Source organism: Phascolarctos cinereus, unplaced genomic scaffold (assembly GCF_003287225.1).
Source record: "Phascolarctos cinereus isolate Bilbo 61053 unplaced genomic scaffold, phaCin_HiC Scaffold_5;HRSCAF=322, whole genome shotgun sequence".
Taxonomy (NCBI): domain Eukaryota; kingdom Metazoa; phylum Chordata; class Mammalia; order Diprotodontia; family Phascolarctidae; genus Phascolarctos; species Phascolarctos cinereus.
Window position 1 is genome coordinate 368,583,577 of NW_027555958.1, and position 24,686 is coordinate 368,608,262.

At 41.0% G+C, this 24,686-nt stretch overlaps 1 protein-coding gene across 1 annotated transcript in view; it reads left to right on the forward strand.

The window, feature by feature from the left end:
• Positions 1–4,492: 4,492 nt before the first annotated feature.
• PACC1 (proton activated chloride channel 1) overlaps positions 4,493–24,686 on the forward strand; it is a 38,807-nt gene continuing 18,613 nt past the window's right edge. The window contains exons 1-2 of the mRNA XM_021007890.2: positions 4,493–4,697; positions 10,992–11,088. Coding sequence (XP_020863549.1) covers positions 4,662–4,697; positions 10,992–11,088 — 133 coding nt within the window. The 5' untranslated portion in view covers positions 4,493–4,661. The remainder of the gene's footprint in view (positions 4,698–10,991; positions 11,089–24,686) is intronic.

A 24,686-nucleotide genomic window follows, 5' to 3' on the forward strand; every position in this document is an offset into this window, starting at 1 on the left:
GGGCCGACTTTCAACCCCGCCCCATCCGGGAGCTAGAAGGGACTTAGACTTCAGTTTAGTCTAATGCCCTCTCAATCCTCCCTCTCCGTTTCTGTAATTCGCATCTGGAGAAACTGAGGCCTAGAGAGGGGACTTGGTGAGAGAGTCTGCCTGTTGTGCTGGATTCAGTCTGAACTACTGCCTTTTATTAGTTGTGTGAGGTTAAGTGGGTCACATGGCCTCTAAGTGCCTCAGTTTCCTCATCTGTAAAATGAGGATAATAATGCCTGCAAGATGTTGTGAGATACAAATGCACTTTGCAAACTTAAAATTGCTATATGAATAACAGTTATTGTCCCAGGTCACACAAGGAGCTATTGAAAAATTCAAGACTACAATCCAGATTTCCTGACCTCAGTCCTGTATTTCTTCCACTTCATCTCTGCCTTTGAAGTAGAAGAAAGTGAAAAGGTTACATAGAAGAGGGATCCATCGAGATATTGTGTACATTAAAATAATATAAAAATCGATCCCTTTATGGTTAAAAAAATACATCGATACAGTGTTTATGTTGGACACTTAGATTTTTCTTTTGGTCGGGACCTGTGATTTCATTAGTGCAGGGAACTCCTAGGGAGGAGGCTTCCTCTACCAATGAAGAAGGACCACTCTTTGAAATTTGAAATCTTAAGAGAGTTGCCTCAGGTCACTGAAAGGTTAAGTGGTTTGCTAAGGAATGCTTAGCTAACTTGTGTCTCAAGCAGGAATTGAATACATACATATGCTGGATTAGACACACAGACCAGATGCTGTAAGTATTTATTCTCTGTTCTGGGTGCTCAGCCTTTTGTAGAGAAAGGAAACCCTAAGTTTCTTTTAGCTACCTACCATCCGTTTAGAATCATTCATTCTGTATCTCTTTAAGTTGCAAATCTATCATCTTTCTGTCAGGAAAGGTGCTTCATCATTGGTTTGGGGGAATCATCATTGGTTATTGCATTGACCAGAGTGTTCTTAAATCTTTCAAAGCTGTTTGTCTTTGCAGGGTTGTTGTTGTTGGATACATTTTATTCCTGGTTCTGACTGACCATCCCATGTCTTTGACTCTTCTGTGTGTGTATGTGATGAGGTGAAGTGGAAAGGGGGGTTTGAAGCAGATGGAGCAAGCAGGATGCAGTCTATGAGATATGAGAAAAGATGCAGGATGTGACCAGCCAGAAAAGTGATCCAGGAACCTATGCATTGAAGCCCCCCCACTGTGGACTTAACTGTGTACTTTCACAAAGCACCCCCCAACTACCTGACATTCCAGAACAGCTCTTCCCCTCTCCTTTCCTGTTCCCTTTGCTTATCTTTAATGGACTATATGGCATTCTGGAGCAGTGTTTTTCCTCCCATTCTCCTGCTCCCCTTCCCTCTCTCCTGACAACTAACCCGGCTCAGTGCTCTGCCTCCCCCCCCCCCCAGCAGGGCTGGATGAGTGCATCACCCCAATAAATGAACAAATTCATTCAAGATACCATTATTCCTCATCATTCTGGTGCACCCCAACATTTTGGGTGCCTGTGAACCCCAACCTGTGTTCACATAAGCTTGCCACTTGGGGGTCCACCTAACATGCTAAATTTCTAGTGACATCTAACATTCTCAATATCAAATGACAATAACAAGAAACCAACAGAGCCTTTCCACATCACTAGTCCCTCTTCTCTTCCCATCATGCATTTCCTTGAGGGCTGACGTCTTTTACTCCCATTCTGTAAAGTTCCTCATTGCTTACACTTTGCAACCTACTTATACTCACCATGTGTCTCTATCCATTGCCCTCTGAGAGAAACTATTTTAATTTTTTGAAAACTGTTGAATTCCATGGTTTTTTTTTGTGGGGGCAGGGAAAGAAGAATAGAACAAGCTTTTATTAAGTACCTAGGGGGGTGCCAGGCACCGTATGTACAAAGAAGCTAAGTATCTATGTACAAAGAAACTATACACAGGATAAAGTGGAAATAATCAACAAAGGGAAGGCATTAGAATTAAGGAATCTGGGAAAGGAATTAAGGAAATTAAGGAATTGGGAAAGACTTCTTGTAGATGGTGAAATGTTAGCTGGGCCTTGAGGGAAGCCAGATGTAGATGATGTAGATGAAAAGAGCGAATTCCAGACAGGGGGTGGGGGTGAGGTGGGGATGGGGGAGTGGGGGAGGGTGCGTGGAGATAGAAAATGGAGTGTCTTGTTTAAGAAACAGCAAAGAGTCCAAGGTCACAGGATCTTAGAGAGCAAGATGGTGGTGATGGTGGTGGTGGTGGTAGAAAGTGTAAGAAGACAGGAAAGATATGGGGTGGGGGGATCAGATTTTGTAGGGCTTTGCATTCTAAATAGAGAATTTTATATTTGGCTCTGGAGGTGATAGGGAATCACTAAAATTTATCAAGTGGTGGTTTTGGAGAAGGGAGAATGACAGCATCAGACTTGTACTTTAGGAAGATCATTTTGACAGCTGAATGGGGGATGTACTAAAGAGCAGAGAGACTTGTGGTAGACAGACCAGTCTGGAGGCTATTTCAATAGCTGACGTGTGAGGTGATGAATCAGGGTGGTTGTAGTGTCAGGAGAGAGAAGGTTACATATATGAGAGATGTCATGAAGGTAAAATCCACAGGCTTTGGCAACAAATTGGCTATGGCTGGGGGGCAGGGAAGGTGAGGGTGAGAAGTTGAGGATGACATCTAAGTTACCAGCGTTGGTGACTGGGAGGATGGAGGCACAATCATTCGTATCAAGGAAGTTAGGAAGAGGTTTTTTTGGGAGGAGAAGATAATGAGTTCAGTTTTGGAAATCATGAGTTTAAGAAGTCTATGATACATCTAATTTGAGATGCACAGTAGGCAGTTGGAGATGTGAGACAGGAAATCAGCACAGAGATTAGGAGTAGATATATAGATTTGAGATGTGTGAAGCTTAGTTTTCCTCTTCCTCTGGGCCTAAGTCTAAATTTTTTCTTATAACTTTTATCTAATTGCTCCAAGTTCTGCCCCCAGGGCCCAAACTAAGTGTACCCAGAAGAAAGTAGCAGTAACTGCCCCTAAGGTGAATTCAATTGAATTGATGGAGGGGCAGAGGACAATCAGTCCCATAGTTTGACTAGGAGGGCCTACTTAGAGCCATGTACCATCCAACTCCTTTTTCATATAACCACCCTTCGAAAACTTGAAAATAGTTACTGCATTTTTTCTAAATCTTCTGTTTTTCAGACTACACATCCCTATTCCTTTAACTAACCATCTTATCGTATGAACTTCAGGCCCTTCACCATTCTGGATCCTCTCCTCTGGATATTCTTCTAGCTTAACAATTTCTTTCCTAACTCAATTAAAAAAAAAAGAATGTTTAAAATTATCTTTATATGTAATTGGGGGAAAATAAAATATTTTTTTAAAAATAAAAGAAAAAAAACCAATTTCTTGCCTAAGCAGTGGTGTCTTGTACAGAATACAATACTCCTTTTGTGATCTGCCCAGAGGAAAGTGCAGGGAAGATCAATTAATTGGTCAATAAATGTTTATTCAACACCTACCAGGTGTCAGTCACTGTGCTAAATGCTAGGGATGTAAAGAAAGGGGAAAGGAAGTCTGCTCTCGAGGTACCATCACCTCCTTATTTAGATCACCAAGGAGGAAAGAGGAAAGAGAAGAGAAGGGAGAGACGAAAAAGCCAAGGACAACTAGCTTGGTGACATCACTTCCCTTCTTGAGGCCTCCCTCAGTTTACTTTTTTTTTTAATAAAATGGGGAGTTGGGTTAGATGAGATGCTTTCAAAGAGCCTTTCCAGCTCTGACATTCTGCGTTTCCCCCCCAAGTTATGCTGACTGCTTGCCCATCTAAGAAGGAAGAAGCTCATTCTTGTTTGTGCACCCAAATATGCTTGGGGTGAGTAGAGTTGCCGTCCCACAGTGGAAGGAGAGAGGATACAGGTCTGCAGCTGCAGTGGGCACAGAGCTGCATTCATTAAGGTATAAGCAGCCAACTATTTGCTCCTCTCGTCTGAAACCTCAGACAGGCACACAAAGAAAGACCATTCATTCCCAGCTGCCTGAGAGCTCTCACTTGTAATCTCTGAGGAGGACTGAGTCAGGAAGATGTGGCCATTGAGTTCCAATGCTGCCACATGGGCAAAGCCAAGTTCTCCTCTAAAGTTAAACTTGGACTCCAAAGTTAAAGCTTGCATGCTCAGGACACGCTTATGTCTTAAATTACAAGACTCTAGCATATTTTCGACTTGGCTACCCTTTTTTCCCCCATCCACTCAACTCTCCGACTTCCCCGTCTCCCTCTGAAGAAAAAAAAATTATAGAGAAAAAAAAATTGTGCAACTGGGCAAACTGGCCCCGTTCCTTCCTGTACTACAGTTAACAACAGTCTCTGAATCGCTCCCAATGGAGGACTACATTTCCCAGCAAGCTCTGAAATCAGCCCTCTTTCAACCCCGACAATCGCCTTCAGGCGAGACGCATGCGCCCCAGAACCTCCCGGGGGGCCGGCACTCCCGGTAAGGTTCTGTTGAATCCGTTTACCCTCGCACTGTTCACTGTCCTTGCTGCTTCCCATCCTTGCGGTCCTCCTCCTTCTCTGCCCCGGGGAGCAGTGCTAGCTCCGGGCTGCAGCATCTCTTTCAGTCGATGCCATGATCAGGCAGGAGCTGTCTTCATCTTATCAGGAGGTACTGGGGAGCCAGGGGCAAAAGAAAAGTTTATTGGGGTGGCGAGGGAGGTGGGGGGAGGGTCGTGGGCGTCACCTTCTCAAGCACTAGTTGCAAAGGCAGATTGTGTGTGTGTGTGTGTGTGTGTGTGTGTGTGTCTGTGTGTCTGTGTGTTCGCTTGTGTGCAAAGAAAACTGGCTGCAAAAGAACTCAAGCTGTCTCCACTTGCTGGGACACTTAGGAAGCCCCATAATCCGAAGAGGAGTAGTTAAATAACCAGCAGGTGAATGATTCATGCACTGGCAGAAGTGAAGCCAGACTAGAGCTGGGACCCCTGGACTGCCCTAGGGAGCGGGAAGTTTGCAAAGAGTTAGAAGTGCACTTTACTCTTCTGCCATCGTGACCAGATGGCATCACCTTTTCCTTCCCAGGTCCTCTAGGCTCATGGCCAGGCTGGTTAGTAATAATAATAATAATAATAATAATAATAATAATAATAATAATAATAATAATAATAATAATATTTACACCCATATACACTATTAACTTTTTGCAAGAGCTTTCACCTGTCTCCTCTCTGTACACTGTCTCCCTCATTGAAGACACCCACTCATTCAGTTTTAACTACCACCTCTGTGCAGATGATCCCCAAATCTTGTTCTACAGCCCTGGGCCTTTTCCTTGAGCTCCAATCAGATACATTTCCTGCTGGAATGACGTTTCCAATTTGGATGGCTCAGTGCCACTGCAAGCTATCTAAAACCAGACTCATCTTCCCCTCCCCCAAACCTGCTTGTCCTCTGGACTTCCCTATTTCCACCAGTGGCATCACTGTTCTCATAGTCACCCAAGCTTGAAATCTCAGTGTCAGTCTCAGACTGGCTGCTCCTTTCTCCGTTTTCATCCCTCCCCTCCTCTTCCCCATTTCTAGTCAGCTTGTTGCCAAGACCTGTTAATTAATTAATTAGTTCTTCCTCCAAAGTGTCTCATGCATCTTTTTGCTGACTTGACCGTTCTATTCCCACTATCCACACCCACACCAGGATGACTGCAGAGCCTTGAAACTTTTTTCCTATACTTCAACAGCTCATTCCTCCAAATTCCTTCACATTATTGCAAGATTGATTTTCCTAAAGAGGCAGCTTGGCATAACTCTGACATATACCTTGTATGACTGTGGGTGAGTCACTTAATTTCTCTGTGTTCTAGACTGCTTCACAAGACTTCAAGTTGCAGAAAAGGTCAATGACCTGCAGTGGTAGAATTTCCTTACTGGGGATTTCCTTGTGCCAGGGAAATTACAGTTCTAGTTGCCATTCCTATAGTGATCTTATAATTTCGCTCCTATGGTCAAACAACTTCAATGCCTGGCCATTACCTCTGGAACAAAATTGTAACAACCTTGCCTGGAACTCAAGGTTCCCCTACCGATTCAACTTTATCTCCCACATTCTTGGTACATATACATTCAGTTTTAGTTTTAGCCAAATTCATCTGTGCATTTTTCCTCATATATGTTCCATATTTTCCAGTCTTTGTTTTGCCTGGAATGCCTCTGTTCACCTGCCCAAATTCTACTCCTCCTTGGAGAACTAGCTCAAATGCTCCTTCCTCAAAGCCTCCTCCTAGCTGAAAGTAATCTTTGCCTTTTCTAAACTCTCATAGTTTTTTGTATCCTCATAACAATTTGGTGAAATATGTGTGGTAGAGTATCGTTATCCCTATTTGACAGGCCAAGGAACTGCATCATGCAGCTAGCTAATGGTAGCCCCAGTATTAGAACTTGGCTCTGGGTCAGGTTCCTTTCTTCTCTCTTCATTCCATCCCTATTGACAGTAGTATACTGTTGGCTATGGAATAATAACATCTCAGAGTCCATCTAGTCTAATCCTTAGCAAAGCAGGAATGTTCTCTACAACAGTGGGGCAAACTCCAATAGAAATAGAGGTCACTAAACCCTTCATTAGAAAACCACAAATTAACATTATCTATACAGTATTGCATTTTTATCTTGTTAAACATTTCTCAGGGCAGCCAGGTAGCACAGTGGATAGAGCACTGGCCCTGGAATCAGGAGGACCTGAGTTCAAATCCAGCCTCAGACACATGATACTCACTAGCTGTGTGACCCTGGGCAAGTCCCTTAACCCAAGTGCCTCACCAAAAAACAAAAACAACAACCAAAAAAAAAATTCCCAATTACATTTTACTTTGATTCTGGCCACACTAGGGGCTGGCAGAGTTTGACACCTCTGCTCTACATCATCCCCCAAGAAGTATTTAGCTAGCTTCCTCCTGAGAACTCCAGTGATGGGAAACTCCCTCCCAAGCGAATCCATTATAGTTTTGGGAATCTCTAACTCAAGTCATTGAATACTTCCAATTCAATATCCCTTGTAATAACAAGTCCCACTTACATGGCACTTTAAAGTTTGTCGGATGCTTTATATACATCATCTCATTTCAGTCAATCGATCAACTTACCTGCTCAATGCTAGTCACTGTGTTAGGCTCTGGGATTCAAAGGCAAAGATGAAACTGTCCTTGCTTTCAAGGACCTTACATTCTATCTCATTTGATCTTTGCTACAACTCTCTGAGTAGGTGTTATTATTAGTCCCATTTTATTAATGAGGCAGTGAAGACTCAAAAAATTTAAGAGATTTGTCCAGGGTCACATGGGTTTTGAGGATCTGAGGTAGGATTCAAATTCAGCCTTTCTTGACTCCAAGTATCATTCTGTCCACTGAGCCACACTACCTCTCTCTATGTAGAGAGGACTGAACTGGACTGGGAACCATAAGAAAAACCATCTGATGGAGACGTGGTTCCTGGAAACTCCCAGTCAAATAGGGGAGACCTACCTCCTGTCACTGGGAGAATTAGAATCATTTGTTCCATTTCAGTTGAACCAAGCTCCTCTATCTGAAACCATTCAGTCATTAAAATAGTATCAGTGCACCTGCAGGGACAAAAAAGAATGGTTAGATAAGGAGTCATCATATTTGTTTTGAGTATCCTTATATTGCATACCTGAAATAGGGTTGTTCTAGATTTGGGCTATAGCCAGTGTGTTTCTGAGATTCTTGCCCTTTGATTCATACTGGAGGAAAATGTAATTTGGATAGCTGTCTATGTAGTTCTTGCCTTGGGAGAGAATTTAGCTTGGGGTTATGATATTTGCTGAGTGCAGATTTCTTTGGCCTGGGTCATGTGAATGAGTGAGCATGTTTAGAACTTACTTTAGAAAGTGTATATGGAACTTTGTTGGGGAGAGTGGGAGTTGGAGTCTAGAAGACTGTGGAAAAAGAAAGGAGCCAGCTACTGAATGGCAGGTTCTTCAGAGCCACTGTGCCCTTGACCTAAATAAGTAACTGAAACTCAAATATTCTTTAGGGTCTTGAGATGCAGTATGACTTACCAGATAGAGAACCAGCCTTGGAGTTACAAAGTTCCTTAACTCCTGACTGTCCCATACTATGATTTGGTAATCTCATCACTAAAACAAGTTTCTACACTTATATGTGGATCCAGATCTGGTCTGATCATAGGTCTAGACAGAAACAAAACAAAACAGACCTTTGAAGACAACCACCTCAGCTGTTTCCTTAAGTGTGAGCCCACAGCTGTGGCAAGCCTTACCTCTATCCCAGCCTCTGTCACACTACCATCCTTCCCAATTTCTTTTTTTTTTTTTGCTTTTTGGTGAGGCAGTTGGAGTTAAGTGACTTGCCCAGGGTCACACAGCTAGTAAGTATCGTGTCTGAGGCTGGATTTGAACTCAGCTTCTCCTGACTTCAAGGCCAGAGCTCTATCCACTGTGCCATCTAGCTGCCCCCCAATTTCTTTCTAGTTACTTTCATACTTTGTTTATCTTTTTAAAAAAATACAGTAATAATTATCAAGATGACTTGAATTCACATAGAACCACCTTAAAAATTCAGAGAAATTTCTCATGTTATTTCATCATTTTGATGAGAGTTAGTGTAGCGTGCTGACTAGAGAGCTGGCCTTGAAGACAGGAAGACCTGGGTTCAAGTCCTGTCTATGTTACATAACTCTGTGACCTTAAAGGCAGCTAGGTGGTGCAGTGGATAGAGCTCTGGGCCTGGAGTCAGGAAGACCTGAATTCAAATACAGCCTCAGACACTAGCTGTCTGACCCTGGGTAAATTACTTAACTTTTATCTGCCTCAGTTTCCTCAACTGTGAAATGGGGATCATAATAGTACCTACCTCCCAGGGTTGTTGTGAGGATCAAATAATATATTTGTAAAGCACTAAACACAGTGCCTAGCACATAGTAGGGCCTTAAGAAATACTTGTTCACTTTCCTTCCACTCCCCTGGGCAAGTTACTTAACATCTCAGTGCTTTAGGCAACCGTAAGTTGCCAAGAAGGTACTGATCTGCATTGGTAGAGGGAGTTTCCTCACCTGGGAATTCTTTATACCAGTGAAGACACCAGTCCCTATACCTGTCCTTCTGATAGCCTTGCAGTATGACAGGAGAACTTACTGTCTGTGTCATACAAAGAATTTAGTCTGGAGAAGATTTCTGGGGCATAGGATAGTTCTAACATTTGAAAGGCTGCTATATAGAAAAAAATATTAGACTTGTTTTGTATTATTAGTCCAGAAACAGGCCTGGGTAGGAATTTCCAAGGGATAAAATTCAACTTAAGATAAGGAAAAAACTTCTAACTTCTAGAACTGTCCAACAATAGAATGGGTTGGTTTGTGCTAAGTGGTGAACTCTTGGTCACTAGAAGTATTCAGGCAGAGGCTGTTGCAGAAAACATTCTTGCAATGAGTAGTTTAGAACAGATGATGTCTAAGGATCCTTCCAACTCTTAAGATCCTTTGTAACATAATGCGTGATGATATGTTGTATACCTATGGAGAAGTCTGTGTGATGTATTGAATGGAAAAAACATTGGACTTGGGAATTAAGTGACTGGAATAAAATATCTACCAGCCCATTGGCTGGAAAATGAGGATGATAATATTTGTTCTACCTGTCTAACTATACTATATAAAGGTCCATTTTTATTACCACTGCTATGATCATATATCCCCATTTTACAATCTGCAAGATCATGAAGCCAATGAATGGTAGAGTGGTCCCCTTGCCCACAGAGCAGATCTTTTCTAGGATTTAGCAACTGGTTATGAGGGACTAAGGAGAGCCTCTGAGAATCACTGGCAATCTCTCTCTCTCTCTCTCTCTCTCTCTCTCTCTCTCTCTCTCTCTCTCTCTCTTACTCTCTCCTCTTAAATCTTTCTGCTTTTTAAAAATTTATTTTTTGTTTATTTTTAACATTCTTTTTTAAAAATTTTGAGTTCCAAATTCTCTCTCCCTCCCTTCCCCCACCCACTAAGGAGGCAAGCAATATGATATCAATTATACATGTGAAATCATGCAAAAAATATTAGCCATATCAAAAAGACCCAAGAAAAATAAAGTGAGAAAATTATACTTTAATTTGTACTCAGAATTCATCAGTTCTTTCTCTGGAGGAGAAAGGTAGCATTTTCCCTCCTGAGTCCTTTGGAACTGTCTTGGGTCATTGTTTTGATCAGAGTAGCTAAGTCTCTCACAGTTGATCATTGTTACAGTTTTGCTGTTACTGTGTGCAATGCTCTGGTTCTGCTCACCTCACTTTGCATCAGTTCATATAAGCCTTCCCAGGTTTTTCTGAAACAATCTCCCTCTTCCTTTCTTATAGAACAATAGTACTCCATCACAATCATATGCTACAACTTGTTCATCCATTTCCCAATTGATGAGCATCACCTCAAATCATTGGCAATTTTAAAACATAGATAGGAAAGACAAGGAAAAGAGAGGAGAAAAAAATAGAAATCAGAGGAATAGGAGTAGAAGAGAGAATAATTTCCAGTATACTCTAAACAGTAGCAATGCTACTTTCCTGGATTGAGGTTAATAAAGTCAAAATCATAAAAATAAGAGAGTAGAACAGAATGAATTAATAACCAATACTCGTGTTCATATAGTGTTTTAAGGCTGACAAGGCACCTTTTCACAATAATGTTAGGAGATTGGTTGTGTAAGTATTATTCTCATTTTGCAAATGAAAAAACTGAGGCTCATCATTGAAGTGCCTAGCTGAAGGTCATACCATTAAGAGCTGGGATTCAGGCCCAGGTCTTCTTGCTATATATCCGGTGCTCTTTGCACCATGACACACTGGTGTAGTGGGGGAGGGGAGGGGCCCTGAGGATGAGGCCAGCCACTTGTGATATGGCAGGTTCCATATCGTCACTGATCCTTTGCTTGACGGTCTTTCTCTCTTAGCTAAATGAAGAGCTGGATCAAGTGGTTGAGAATTCAGATAGAGTGGAGGAGAAAGAAAGGAAGGACTCCAAGGACAAAGGCTCAGGTATTTTGCCAGGTGAGTTGGGGAATGAGTACCAGGGTAGGGGAGCAGGGGTGGAAAGGGGAGGGGCAGCAGGAATACAGTGGGTTGGGTTGGGGTAGAGCTCATGTGTCTTTATGGCTTTGATGCAAAGAGTCTTCAGTAAAGCATCAGGAGCAGCAAGAACCCTCCACCTAGGGGCTGGAGAATGGCTCTGAGTGGGTGAGTGAATACCCTCATCTGTCTTTGGTGTCTGGTTACTGAACTTGCTCTTCTGTCCCAGAGAGGAGATCCCTGTTCCCTTATTTCTGAAGCTGTACATATTTAACAAGATTGTGCAGATGGAGGACTCATGATGGAGAATGCCATCCCTTCAGTCTAGCTATGTCTCACACCCAGGGGTAGGCTGATCTCTCCCAAAGCTGTCTGGGGAGGCTCAATGACGCCAGGCCACTTGGTGGAGTATCTAGAAGTTCAAAGGTTTCCCACTGCCTCCCTCCCTGCCAAGAGGTTACTCCTCAGAGTGCCCCTCAGGGCACATAGGTCAGTGCCTTTGGGGGAGTCCCCTGTAGTTCTCTTCAGGCATCACTCAGTACCATGACTTCTTTAAGTCATGGTCTCCTTGGGGAGTCTGGTGAATCCTATGGACCCCTTCTCAGAATAATGTTTTTAAATGTACAAAATAAAATACATAAAATATATTTTAGGGATTACAGATGAAACCAATTACATTAAAATACAGTTATTCAAATATTAAAAGAAAAACACTCATGGACCCCAGGTTAAGAACGCCTGGTATAGTGGGAAGGGATCTGGACTTGTCGTCAGGAGCCCTGGGTTCAAATTTTATCTCTTGGCACTGGCTGTGTGATCAGGTCCTTGAGTCCTAGTTTTCTTATCTTTTAATGTGGGATAGTAACCCTGGCACTATGTATCTTACAGTGCTGTTGTAAGAAAACCTGCTTTGTGAGGTGCCAGGAGAATATGAGCACTTGTTATCTCTGGGATGGGTACACTTGCAGCCTGCCAGACAGGTCGGTTGACATGTGATACGTAGTCTCGGCCTTTCTTAAGTTTCGGCTAAACTTGATGCCCTTTCTTCCTGTACTTGCATCGGGGAGGGTAATGAACTAGGAAAGTCTATGAAGTCGCTGGCTGTCATGCAGTTAGTCAGGAAAGGCTCTCTAGAGGAGACAGGCATCTTCGCAGGAACCATTGGCCTCCCAGGGACCCGAGACGCAGAACAGAATCACAGAAGCACAAACACTCGGCATTGAATGAGACCGCAGGGGACATCTAGTCCTGTACAAGACACCCAACACGTGATCATGCAGCCTTTTCTTGAGGACCTCCTGTGACAACAAATCCGCTGCCTTCTGGGCTAGCTCATTTTCACTTCTGGATAGTTCTTATTGTTAGGAACTTTGGCTTTAAATTGAGCTCCAAATGTATCACAGCTTTCCCCTATTATTCCTAGTACTACCTTCAGGGCCCAAGCAGAACAAATTTAGTCCTTTCTTTTGACCTTTAACACTAGAAAAAAGAGAGCAGAACACAAAAAGAGGATTGGATAGGAAACCATGAATCTCTATTATATACATACATATATATGTATGTATGTATGTATGTATATATATATATATATATATATATGTATATATAAAGAGTATATAATAAATTCCATACCTGATCTTCTTTCCAGCCCTTTAAATACTTGAATACAGATAGCATATTTCCCCTAAGTCTTCTCTTCTCAAGGCTAAACACCCCTTGTTCCTTCAACTGATGGTTAAATGGTATGGTCCTCCAGTCCCTTCACTGTCTAGGTCATCATCTTCTGAGTTTGTGTTCTCTAGTTTGTCCGTGCCCTTCCTAAAGCATGGTGCACAGAACTAAATATAGTACTCCCAATGTGTAAGGACACTCTCAAGGCCTCTTTGAAGAACTCTGGAATCAATTGTGAGACATAGGAGACACTGGCATAGGACCGTCCAGCATGGTGTGCCCTCGTGAAAGACACTGGATCAGACAGTGAGGTCCTCTCTCGAGCTGCAGTGCCAAACTTTCAAACTCTACTGCAGAGAACACAACTCTGATGGATTGGCCATGTTGTTCGAATGCCAAATGTATGTTGCTTGAAAGACTTTTATGGAGAACTCAGGCAAGGGAGATGCATATGCAGAGGTAGGAAGAAGGGATACAAAGACACTCTCAAGGCCTCTCTGAAGAATTTTGGAATTGATTGCATGACATCGGAGATACTGGCAAAGGACCTCTCAGCATGGTGTGCCCACATCAAAAAAGATGATATGTTCTATGAGCAAAGCAGAATTGCAGGAGCTAAAAAGAAACATAAATGTGCAAATTTAGAGGTATCTCCACTCCAAATGTTCATAGGGATTATTTGTGCCCAACCTGTGGTATAGCTCATATTGGTGTGATCAGCCACAGTCGGACACACTGTCCTTTGATCCCAACATAGTGATGTTATTTTGGTCCTCTTCAGGAGCAAGGGACCACAGCCAACCAACCTACTCCCGATGTGATGTGAGCAGGTTAAAGGCCAGTGGCATCATTACTTCCCTCAGTATCCATACTATGTCTCTCTCAGTGCAGCCTAAGGTTTGACACCTTCATGACACTCATGCCGTATGCCGTAGAGAGACTCATTGAACTGGCAGCTATGTTAAAACAAACAAAAAGCTACTGCTTGAACTGCTCTCTACCTACCTCTCTTCCCATTCTGTTTGTGTGAAGGCGACTTTTTTAACCCACTAAAAGAATGTGAGAACTTGCTAGGCTAATTCCACAGGAGGATCTTTCTTTGGTGTTTTCTTTTATTGAAGGAAAGACTAGTCAGGAAGTGATTGTAGGGAATTTTAGCCTTGTCAGCCTCTCTGTTTTTTAGTCTCCTTGTTTAAGGCTCCAGGGCATTATACAAACTCAGATCAGGAAGTGAAGTCCTAGACTGGCATCTTCTGCTTTCAGATCTGGAGGGTTATCTAGGAAGTTTCACTGACAGCCAAGATCCCTGTTTCCTGCCTTCAGGAGACAAAGGTCTGGCTTATCTTTTTTTTTTTCTCTCTCTCTCTCTTTTAAAGAATAGAGGTAGACACCAACAAGATTCCAGTCAGATGGGAAACTTTGAGATCAGAGATAGCCTAGAGGTTTCTGGAAGGATGTAGGTTCTTATTGAAATGACTTTGTTTCTATTTTCTTTTTACAAATACGTAATTTTAGTTATTTCATTAAATATTTCCTAATTACATGCAAAAAGTTAACTTTCATTTTTAAACACTTTAGGTTCCAAATTCTCTCCTTCCTTTCCACCCTTCCCCCCTCCTTGAGAAGGCAAGCATTTTGATATTGATTATACATGTGAAGTCATGCAAAATATATTTCCATTTTAGCCATGCTGCAAAAGAAAACACAGACCAAAAAGAAAAAAAAGTAGACATAGTATCCTTCAATCTGCGTTCAGAGTTCATCAGTTTTCTCTCTGGAGTTGGATAGCATTTTTCATGATGCATCCTTTGGAATTGTCTTGTATTTACTTTCAAAATGTTCCATGTTTACTTATCAGTGTACATGTGTTCACTGCCACCCCTTTTCACCAAATACAATATGAACTCCCAAGTAAGACTTTCATTTTCAAATCTTGGGATCCCCAGCACTTATCACAATGCCTTGCATATAGTATGTGCTTAATAAATGCATGTTTAATTAAATCCAGCAAGTCATTTTTTAAAAATATTCTTTTATTGCTACCTTTTAGGGAGCCATCTCTTATAATAAAGAAGTTTTTTAAAAAGAGGAAGAAAAAAGTTCAGGAAAACGAACCAAAATAATCAAAAAAGTCTGATGTACATGCAGTGTGCCACACCCTCGTCCCCTGCATCTGAAAAAAAAATAATAAAGCAGTGGGTTTTTGTGGGGTCATTGTGTTCCCCTGTTCCCTCTTTGGGGCTGAGCTTGATCACTGTAATTTTGAAGTATTGGGTTTTGATTTGGTTTTCACTGTTGTTACTGCATTTGCATTGTTGTGGTCATTATGGATATCATGTTCCTGGCTCTGTTTTCTTTATCTCTTTCTACATTTTCCCATGTTTCTTGGTAATCTTGTTGATGGTTTTTTACAACATAATAATATTCTATTTCATTGACATTGTGCATCTTACAGTGTAGTCTAAACCATTCCTCAGTTGATAGGCATTTGCTTTGTTTCCAGCTCTTTGTTTTTACAAAAGGTGCTACTCTCAATATTTTGGTGTGTATGGGACCTTTATTTTGGTCGTGGAATGTATTGGAGTCAATGCCTAGCAGTGGGTTCTCAGGGTCAAATGGTGTGGGTTTTATTGTCATTTTCTCAGCAACTCAATTTAAAAATTTTTAAAAGAACTTTTCTTATTTCAGACCTTTTATGGTTGAGTTGTTTCAGTCATGTCTGATTCTCTGTGACCCCAGTTGGAGTTTTCTTGACAAAGATACTGGAGTGGTCTGCCATTTCCTTCTCCAGCTCATTTTGTAGATGAGGAAACTGAGGCAAACAGGGTTAAATGACTTGCCCATATAGCTAGTGAATGTCTAAGGTCAGATTTGAACTTAGATCCTCCTGACTCCAGAGCTGGTGCTTTATCCACTGTGCCACCTAGCTGCCCCACTTGAAACTTAACAAACATTATATAAAATAAGTATTTCCATGTATACAGTAGAACATGAAAATGCAAATCTCTATTATTTTCAGCTTGATTTTCTTTTAAAATACATATTAAATTCAAGTGTACCTCTCGAAGCTGTCTTACTAATCTGTGATTCTTTCTGTCTTTTTGTTCTCTATACATTTTAAAAAATGCTTTGATGACCTTTCTGTCTTTTTTTCTTTCTTTCCTTCCTTCCTTCTTTCTTCTTTTCTTCCTTTCTTTGTTTCTTCTTCCCCTATTCCTAATCGTAACTCTCCCTCCCAGCCCTTCAAAGAAAAACCAAAGGAAACACAAAACCCAAGTAACAAATATTCAGCAAGTCGATTTAAGAGACATTTGTTGAATGCCTACTACGTTCATTGCCCTGTGCTGGGTGCTGAGAGAGACATTAAGATGCATTGTAATGACTATAATAGTTGACATTGTGCATATAATTTGCAATGTGTTTTACATACATTATCTCATTGTCTGATAGGTACTATAGGTATTATTATCTCCATTTCCTATTTGCCCCATTTACAGATGGAAAACATTTTATAGACAGATACAGATGAGAAGTTCAGAGAGGTTTAAATGACTTTCCCATGGAGAGTAAATATCTAGGATGGGATTCAAACACAGATTTTCCTAACTCTAAATGTAGTACTCTCTCCACTGTGCCATTCTAAATGACATAACTTCTCTGGGCCTCAGTTTCCTCAATTGTAAAATGAGGCAGTTGAACTAGATGGCTTCTGTGTCTCCTTCCAGCTCCAAGTCAATGATTTTATGAGTCCTGTTGCATCGAGAAATAAGACAGAAGAGTATTTGTAATAATCATCAAGGTCATGTTCCCGATCTTGAGCCTTCCCCATGAGACTCTTCAGATCTCTTTTCTCCACTCCCACAAGAAAAGGAGATTTACATTTCCTTAGTCACCATTGTCATCATCAAGAAGCATTTATATAGCTCTGGCTACTTGGTAGATGCTATGATGCAATGTTTACCCTTGAGAAGCTTTCAGTCTAGTTTGGGAGAAGGACACGGATACAGAAAGGTTCATAACAAGACCAACTAATACGGATTGTCATGGTACTGGTACAGGCCATAAATGATATAGGAATTCGTAGGATCACAGATTCAAAACTAGAAGGGACCCTTCTATTGGGACTATCTAGTGCACCCCATAAATTTTGCAAATAAGGAAACAGAAGGTGGGTGAATTGTTTAGGGTCACACAGCTAGTCAGTATCAAGGGAACCAATTCAAGTCAAGAAAACCTCCATGGAAGATGTGGAACCTGAAGTGAGCTTCGAAGGATGAATAAGACTTATACTAATAAAGAAGATAAGGTAATGGAAGAAAGACATTACAGACAGGAAGAGCACGTGTGAGGTGAGGTGAGGAGAGGCATTGTATTATGGACATCATGGACTAGGTGAGTTTGGCCAGAACTTTCTGTGTATTTATCAGGAAGTACAGTTGTCCCTTCCACAACTTTCCCCATCGAAATGTTGATAAAATACAGGTCAGTATTAAGAAATTAAATGGGAATTTTAGGGGAGTTTTGTGGAAGCACAGATGAAATGCAAAAGCCAACAGATGACACAGAGCCTCTGACCAAATACTTAACCCAAATTTTACAATAAGGTACTGTGAACACCCCACAAAAGAAAAAAAAAACAGAGTTCTTCTCTGGCACAGAGAGAGGGCCAAAAAATTTTACATGGATTTTTCAGATCAGGAAGGTGCTCTACCCCTAACTCCGGCTAAGTGGAAGGAATAACTGTAGTGGGAGCAAAGCTTGGAAAAACACGTAGGGGCAGGTTGTGAGTGGTCCTGAAGGCAAACTAAGTATGTGGATATTATCCTGTAACTCTATAGATAGCATTTCCAAAGCTATGTTCCACTTGATGCTAATAAATTCTTTCCTTCTAAAGTATTATTATTATTATGGCTGGACCTGAGGTCAGGAAAACCTGAGTTCAAATTCTACCTCAGACATTAGCTGTGTTTCCTTGAGCAAGTCAGTTATCCTTTGCCTCTGTTACCTCATCTGTAAAATGGGGACAATAATAGCATCTACCTTCCGGGTTTGTTGTAAGGATCAAATGAGTTAATGTTTGTAAAGCACTTTGCAAACTTTAAGGTGCTATACAAATGCTAGCTATTTTTATTTTTTGAAGTTAATTTTTTCAAACAAAACCTGGTTCTGAACACATATAGTCAAGTAAAACAAATTTCTGCATTAGCCATGTCCAAAAGAAGTCTCAATTTGTACTCTGAGTCCATCACCTCTCTATCAGGAAATGTGTAGCCTTTTTCACCATGAGTCCTTTGGAGTGATTGCTGGTAATTTTGTTGATCAGAGTTCCTAAATCTTTCAAAATTAATTGTCTTTACAATATTGTTAGTGCATAAGTTCTGGTTCTGCTCACTTCACTCAGCTACAGTTCATACAAGTCTTTCCAAGTTTCTCTGAAACCCTCTCCTTCATCATTTCTTACAATATCCATAGTATTCCATCACATTTATATACTGTAATTTGTTCAGCCATTCCCCAATTTATGGCTACCCTCTCAGTTTCCAATTCCTTGCCACTGTGAAAGAGTTGCTATAAATACTTTTATACATATGGGTCCTTTTCCTCTTTCTTTGATCTCTTTGTGGTATAGACATATGGTAATAATATTGCTTAAAGAGTGTGCACAATTTAATAGCTTTGGGGACATTGAGGACCAAATTGCTTTCCAGAATGGCTAGACCAATTCATAGCTCCACCAACAGTGCATTAACCATTAGCTATATTTAAATTTTTATTTAAAATAGTATTTTATTTTTTCCAATTACAAACAAAGATAATTTTCAACATTCATTTTTGTAAGATTTTGAATTCCATATTTTTCTCCCTCTTTCCCTACTCTATCTCCCCACCCACAATATGGCAAGCAATCTGATATAGGTCATACATGTGCAGTCGTGTAAAACATATTTCCACATTAGTCATGTTGAACCACTAGCTATTAATATAATTTTTATTAACTAGTGAGAGAAAAGTTTGGAAGAGTAGTTAGTGGCCAGGCTGTGGGTGGTCTTGGATGCCTAGCTAAGGATTTGGATATTATTCTGTAGGATGTATTATTCCCAGAACTCTGTTCCACATCATATGGGGAAGGCGGGCAGTGATCAGTAAGAAATCTTTTAAGAAAATGGAATGTTGTTCATGAGGAACATGGGGAGGGCCAGTTTCAATAGCCCATAGAATAAAGGAAGGTAAGTGTGTATAATACAGTAGGAAAAGCAGGTTGGGGCCAGAGTGTGGAGGCTTTAGAAGCCAAACAGAGCAGCTTATATTTGATCCTAGAGGCAACAGGGAGCCATTGGAATTTATTGAATTGGGAAGTGACATGATCAATTTAGGTAACTCACTGCAATTTAGGTAAATCACTTTGGCATTCATGGCAAGGATGGATTCGAGAGGCAAGAGACTTGAGGTAGGGAGACACCTAGGAGGCTATTTCAAAAGTCCAGGCAAAAGGTGAAGAGGGCCTGTATTAGGTTAGTGGCTGTGAGAATAGACAGAAGGACACAGATTTGAGTAGATATTGTGGAGGTACAAATGTCGAGAGTTGGCAGCTAATTAGACACTTGTGGTGAGAGTGAGTGAGGAGTCAAGTATAATGATGGAAGAGAGCTGAGAGGTGATTGGAATATGGTGCCAGAGGCACCTGTCCCTACTCTAACTATCCCCCCACCCCCCACACCAGCCCAACTATGGTGTTATGGAGTGTGGCAGTGTTGAAATGGCTGACTCTGGGGCCTAGGTGAGATCAGAAAGAAGCTGTCAGCTTGGGAATGTAGGAAGGGGATTTGGCGTGGAGGACAAACAGCAGGTCCAATGGGTGGGAGGTGTAAAAAGTTTGGAGCTCATGACTAAAGAGTGAGAGCCCTCAGCTTCTTGCCTTTACTTGTTTATTCAACAAGAGGTTCTTGATTAAAAAAAATGATAAAAATTGTCTTTATGTGTTTTTAGAGAATAAAATATTTTTTTAAAAAGAGTTTATTAAATGGTTTTTATATGCTAGGCACTTGCTAGATGCTTGGGTCACAAAGACAAAGATAAAACAGTTCCTGCCCTAAGGGAACTTACTTCGTGTTAGAGTGAGAAAACAGGTACCAAGATAAATAAATATGAAGCAACTTTGAGTGGGGGTGGGGAGGACACTAGCAACTGATCTTGGTGGATCAAGGTAGTCTTCACAGAGGAGGGCATGAGCTGTACCTTGAAGCAAACTGGGGATTCTGTGACATGTGGGGGAGGAGGGAAAGAATTCTGGGCATGGAGGGTGGACCTTCTGTATGCCAGGGACTCTGGTGGAACAGCACAGGTACTGGGGACAGTATCTATTGGTACATAGAGTCCATGAAGACTGCTTAATGTGTAGTAAGCATGGAAAGGTAGGCCAGGGTCAGATTGTGAAAAGTTTTGCTCATCAAACAAAGGAGTTTTTGTTTCATCTCAGAGATAAGAGGGTAGCCATTGGAGTTTCTTGAACAGGGGACTGGAAAATCAGTTGTTCCAAGTAATGAGGAAGTCTCCAGTGTGACTTTGCCAATAGGTGGCTAAAATAGAGTTGAGGTTAATAATACTACTACTACTACTACTACTACTACTAATAATAATAATGATTTACATTTATATAGTATTTTAAGCTTTACAAGGCGCTTTCCTCACAACAACAGTGTGAAGTAAAGGTTCAAGTCTTATCATCCTCATTTTACAGATGAGTAAACTGAGCCTTGAAGAGGTTAAGTGACTTGCCCATGGTCAGTCACAGAGCTAGTAAGCATTAGAGCCACAATTTGAACCTACAGTCTCCTGGTTCCAAATCCAGGGCCCTTTCCACTGGCCCCCTCAGGTTAAAGAGTGACATTGAGGCTTCTGCTTCCGGGAGCCAAGATGGCGGAGTAAAAAGGTAGTCGCTTTCACCCTCCCCTATCAACCTCTGAAAACCCAGAAAATATCACCCCAGGAAAAAAAAAACCCTGGAACAGCTGAACTAGAAGAAAGATGGGGAACAGCAGTGCAGCAGCCCAGCAAATGGGTCTCCCAGTGCCTCAGCAAAACTAAGGGAAGCAGCACTACAAAGGACCCCAGGCGGATAAGCACCTTGCAGCATTCATCTGAAAGGAGCTGAAGAAGGCAACCTAGAGTCTTCCTAAAGTCCCAGCCTTGCTGATTCCAACCCAACACCAGGTAAGCTGTCAGAATCCTACAGCCTCCAACTGTCAACCAGGAGGAGATCCTGAAGCCCAGGTGGTAGAGCAGGCAAACACCAACACCTGGACCTCTGAGTGCCTCAGTGAGGGCAGGGGGAACTGGTGGAAACCAGCTCAGAAAACCACCAGGTGCCTTGGCACTCTACTGCAAAGGAATCTCCCAGTGCATTAGCAGAAACGAGGGAGGCAGCATTGCAAGGGGCCCCAGGCAGATAAACACCCTGCAGCACCCATCTAAAAGGAGCTGAAGAAAGCTAAAGGAAAGGAAAAGCAGGCAACCTAGAATTGCCTGAAAGTTCCAGCCTTGCTGATTCCAGCCCAACACGAGGTAAGCTGCCAAAACCCTACAGCCTCCAATTGCCAACATAAGAGGCCCCAGCACACAAAGCCAGTGACCAAGACCTAGGCTCCCAACACAAGAAGCTTGGGTCAGTGCCCTCTGTTCCCCAGCAGGAGAGCTCAATCTCTTTAAAGGCCAGGGAATAAAGAAACCATGAGTAAAAAGAAATGTACCATAGATTCATATTATGAGAAGAGTGAAGATCAAGACAGAAATTCTGAAGAGGACAACATTGTCAACAAACCCACATCTGCAACATCAAAAGGGAATATGAACTGGTCTGAAGCCCAAAAAGCCTTCTTAGAAGAGCTCAAGAAGGATTTTAAAAGTCTAATGAGAGAGGTAGAAGAGTCCTTAAAAAATACAATTGGCCAATTGGAAAAAAAGTACACTGAAGAAAACAAGTCCCTAAAAAACACAATTGGCAAACTGGAAAAAAAGTACACTGAAGAAAACAAATCCCTTAAAAATACAATTGGCCAATTGAAGAAGGAAGTACAAAAACTAACAGAAGAAAACAATCTGTTAAAAACTAGAATTGGACAAATGGAAACTAATGACTCTATGAGAGAGCAAGAATCAGTCAAACAGAAACAAAAAAATGAAAAAATAGATGAAAACATAAAATACCTCATCGGTAAAACAACCGACCTGGAAAATTGATCCAGGAGAGACAATTTAAAAATCATTGGACTACCTGAAAATCATGATGAAAAAAAAGCCTGGACAGTATCTTTCAGGAAATCATAAAGGAAAACTGCCTGGAAGTCCTAGAACCAGAAGGTAAAATAACCATAGAAAGAATACACCACTCACCACCTGAAAGAGATCCCAAATTGACAACGCCAAGGAATATAATAGCAAAATTCCAAAATTACCAGATGAAAGAGAAGGTGCTGCAAGCAGCCAGAAAGAAACAATTTAAATATCATGGAACCACAGTCAGGATTACACAGGACCTTGCAGCTTCTACATTAAAAGACCAAAGGGCATGGAACATGATATTCCATAAGGCAAAGGAGCTTGGATTGCAGCCAAGGATCAACTACCCTGCAAAAATGAGCATGATTTTTCAAGGGAGGAGATGGATATTCAATGAAATAGGGGACTTCCAAACCTTCCTGATAAAAAGACCAGAGCTCAACAAAAAATTTGATCTTCAAGTACAAGATTCAAGAAAGACATAAAAAGGTAAATGGGACAGAAAGATACAAAATGTTGTTACATCCCTGCAAGGGAAGATGACACTTGCAACTCTTAAGAACTGTATTGTTATTACTCCATGTTAAAGGAGTATACATAAAGGGGGTGGATATTAGTTGACTTTGATGTAATGATAAAAAAAATCTAATCAAGTGGGTTAAATGGATCCAAGTAAGTGGATTAGTCTGATCTTAGAAAATGTACTGAGAAAGGAGGAGGCAGACAAGGGTAAATTACATTACAGGAAAAGACAGAAAATCCTATTACAGCAGAGGGAAAGAAGGGAGGGGGTGAGCATTGTTTGAACCTTACTCTCATCAGATTTGGCTCAAGAAGGGAATAAATAATCAGTTAGGTATAGAAATCTAACTTGCCCTATAGGCAGTAGGAGGGAAAAGGGGAAAGAAAAGGGAGGGGGATAGAAAGGAGGGAAGAAGCAGTAAGGGCAAAGGGGAAGAAAAGGAAAAGGGATAATAGAAGGTAGAAGAGACTGAAGGAGGTGGTGGTCAAAAGCAAAACACTAGAGGGAGGGAAAGGAGAAAGGAGAAAGAAAAGCATAGACGGGGAAAAAAAGGATGGAGAAAAAGACACAGGTAGTAATCATAACTGTGAAAGTTGAATTGCTGTCTTTTTTTTCTCTTCTGTTGAGTTTTGTTTCCTCTTTCTGATGGTTCCTCCTATTGGTCCTAATTTTTACTTAAAACTTCACTAATGTGAAAATATATTTAATAGGAATGTAAATGTATAACCTATATTAGATTGTGCACTGTCTTGGGGAGGGTGGGGGGGAGGAAGGGGGAGAAAAATTTTAAATTCAAAAGCATATGGAAGTGATTGTTGATAAATCAAAATAAATTAATAAAAAACAAAAAACAAAAACAAAGAGTGACATTGATGTGGCTTTTGAAACCACAGAGAATGATACCAGAAGGGAGGGAAAGCTCAGGTAGGCAGAGATTGGCCATCAGAGCTGCCTTTCAGTTCTCTGTGACCTCTAACATCATGAGTGAGGAATCTTTATTTAAGGAATGGAGACTGTTGCTGCTGTTGCCTCTAGGAAAGGAAACTTGGAGGGGGGGGGCTCACTTTTCTCATGCTAGATATGGGCAAAAAGTGTTTCATCTCTTAGTCCCTCCAAAGCAAGCTTATGCTTTTCTCTGAAAAAAAATTTCACCAGGCAACGAAGGGAAAATAGAACAAAACAAAACAAAATACAAAAGTGTAGAAATGGTTGCATTTATGGAGCCTAGAGATCTTATCGTAATATAATTTTGTTGGATTCTGGCTGGTAGACTTCTGTGCTTTGTGTCATCTCTTTCCATCTGCATTCTTATCAGATTTCTGTTGCTGTTATTTTTAATACAGTCACAGTGTGCAAGTCATTGTTTTGATTTTGTTTTCTTTGATTCATATCAGGATATTTTCCCACATTTCATTGCATTTTTCACATTTATTATTTTAAAAATAATGTTGTTACATTAATGTGTCACAGTTAATTCATCTTTTCCCAGTGATTGGCCATATGGGTTGTTTCCAGTTTTTCACTTCTATAAAGTTATTATATTAGTATTTTATAATAAATCATTTATTTCCCTTTAAATAACATATTCAGGAGATAGACCTGTTAGTGAGATCACTTACTCAAAAGGTATAATCAATTTTGTAATTCATTGCAAGATAGCTCTCAAAAAGATTGCAGAATTCACAGTTCCACCAACAATCTAATTCTGTGCCATGATCCCACCAATGGTAAGTTTTATTGTTCTTACCTATTTTTGCTAACTTGGGGGTATTATGTGGTACCTCAGTTTATTTTAATCTAAATTATCCTGGTTATTACAAAAAAAAATCCAAACAGTTTTTCTAGTATACCTGCATCACAGGTGTAGAATATCCAAAAATGCATTAACTATATCATGATTCTAAATAGGCTACACACACTAGGATGGGGAACCTGTGGTGTTCTAGGTCCTTAAGAGTGGCCTTTTGACTGAATCAGCTAAAATTTGGATTCAGTCAAAAGATTGCACTTAAGGACCCTTAAGGCCACAGGTTCGCCACCCCTGGCCTACAGTGATGGTTCTTTTAAACCCCAGATACGGGGTAAAGGTCAAAGTTTCAATTCTTGTGGG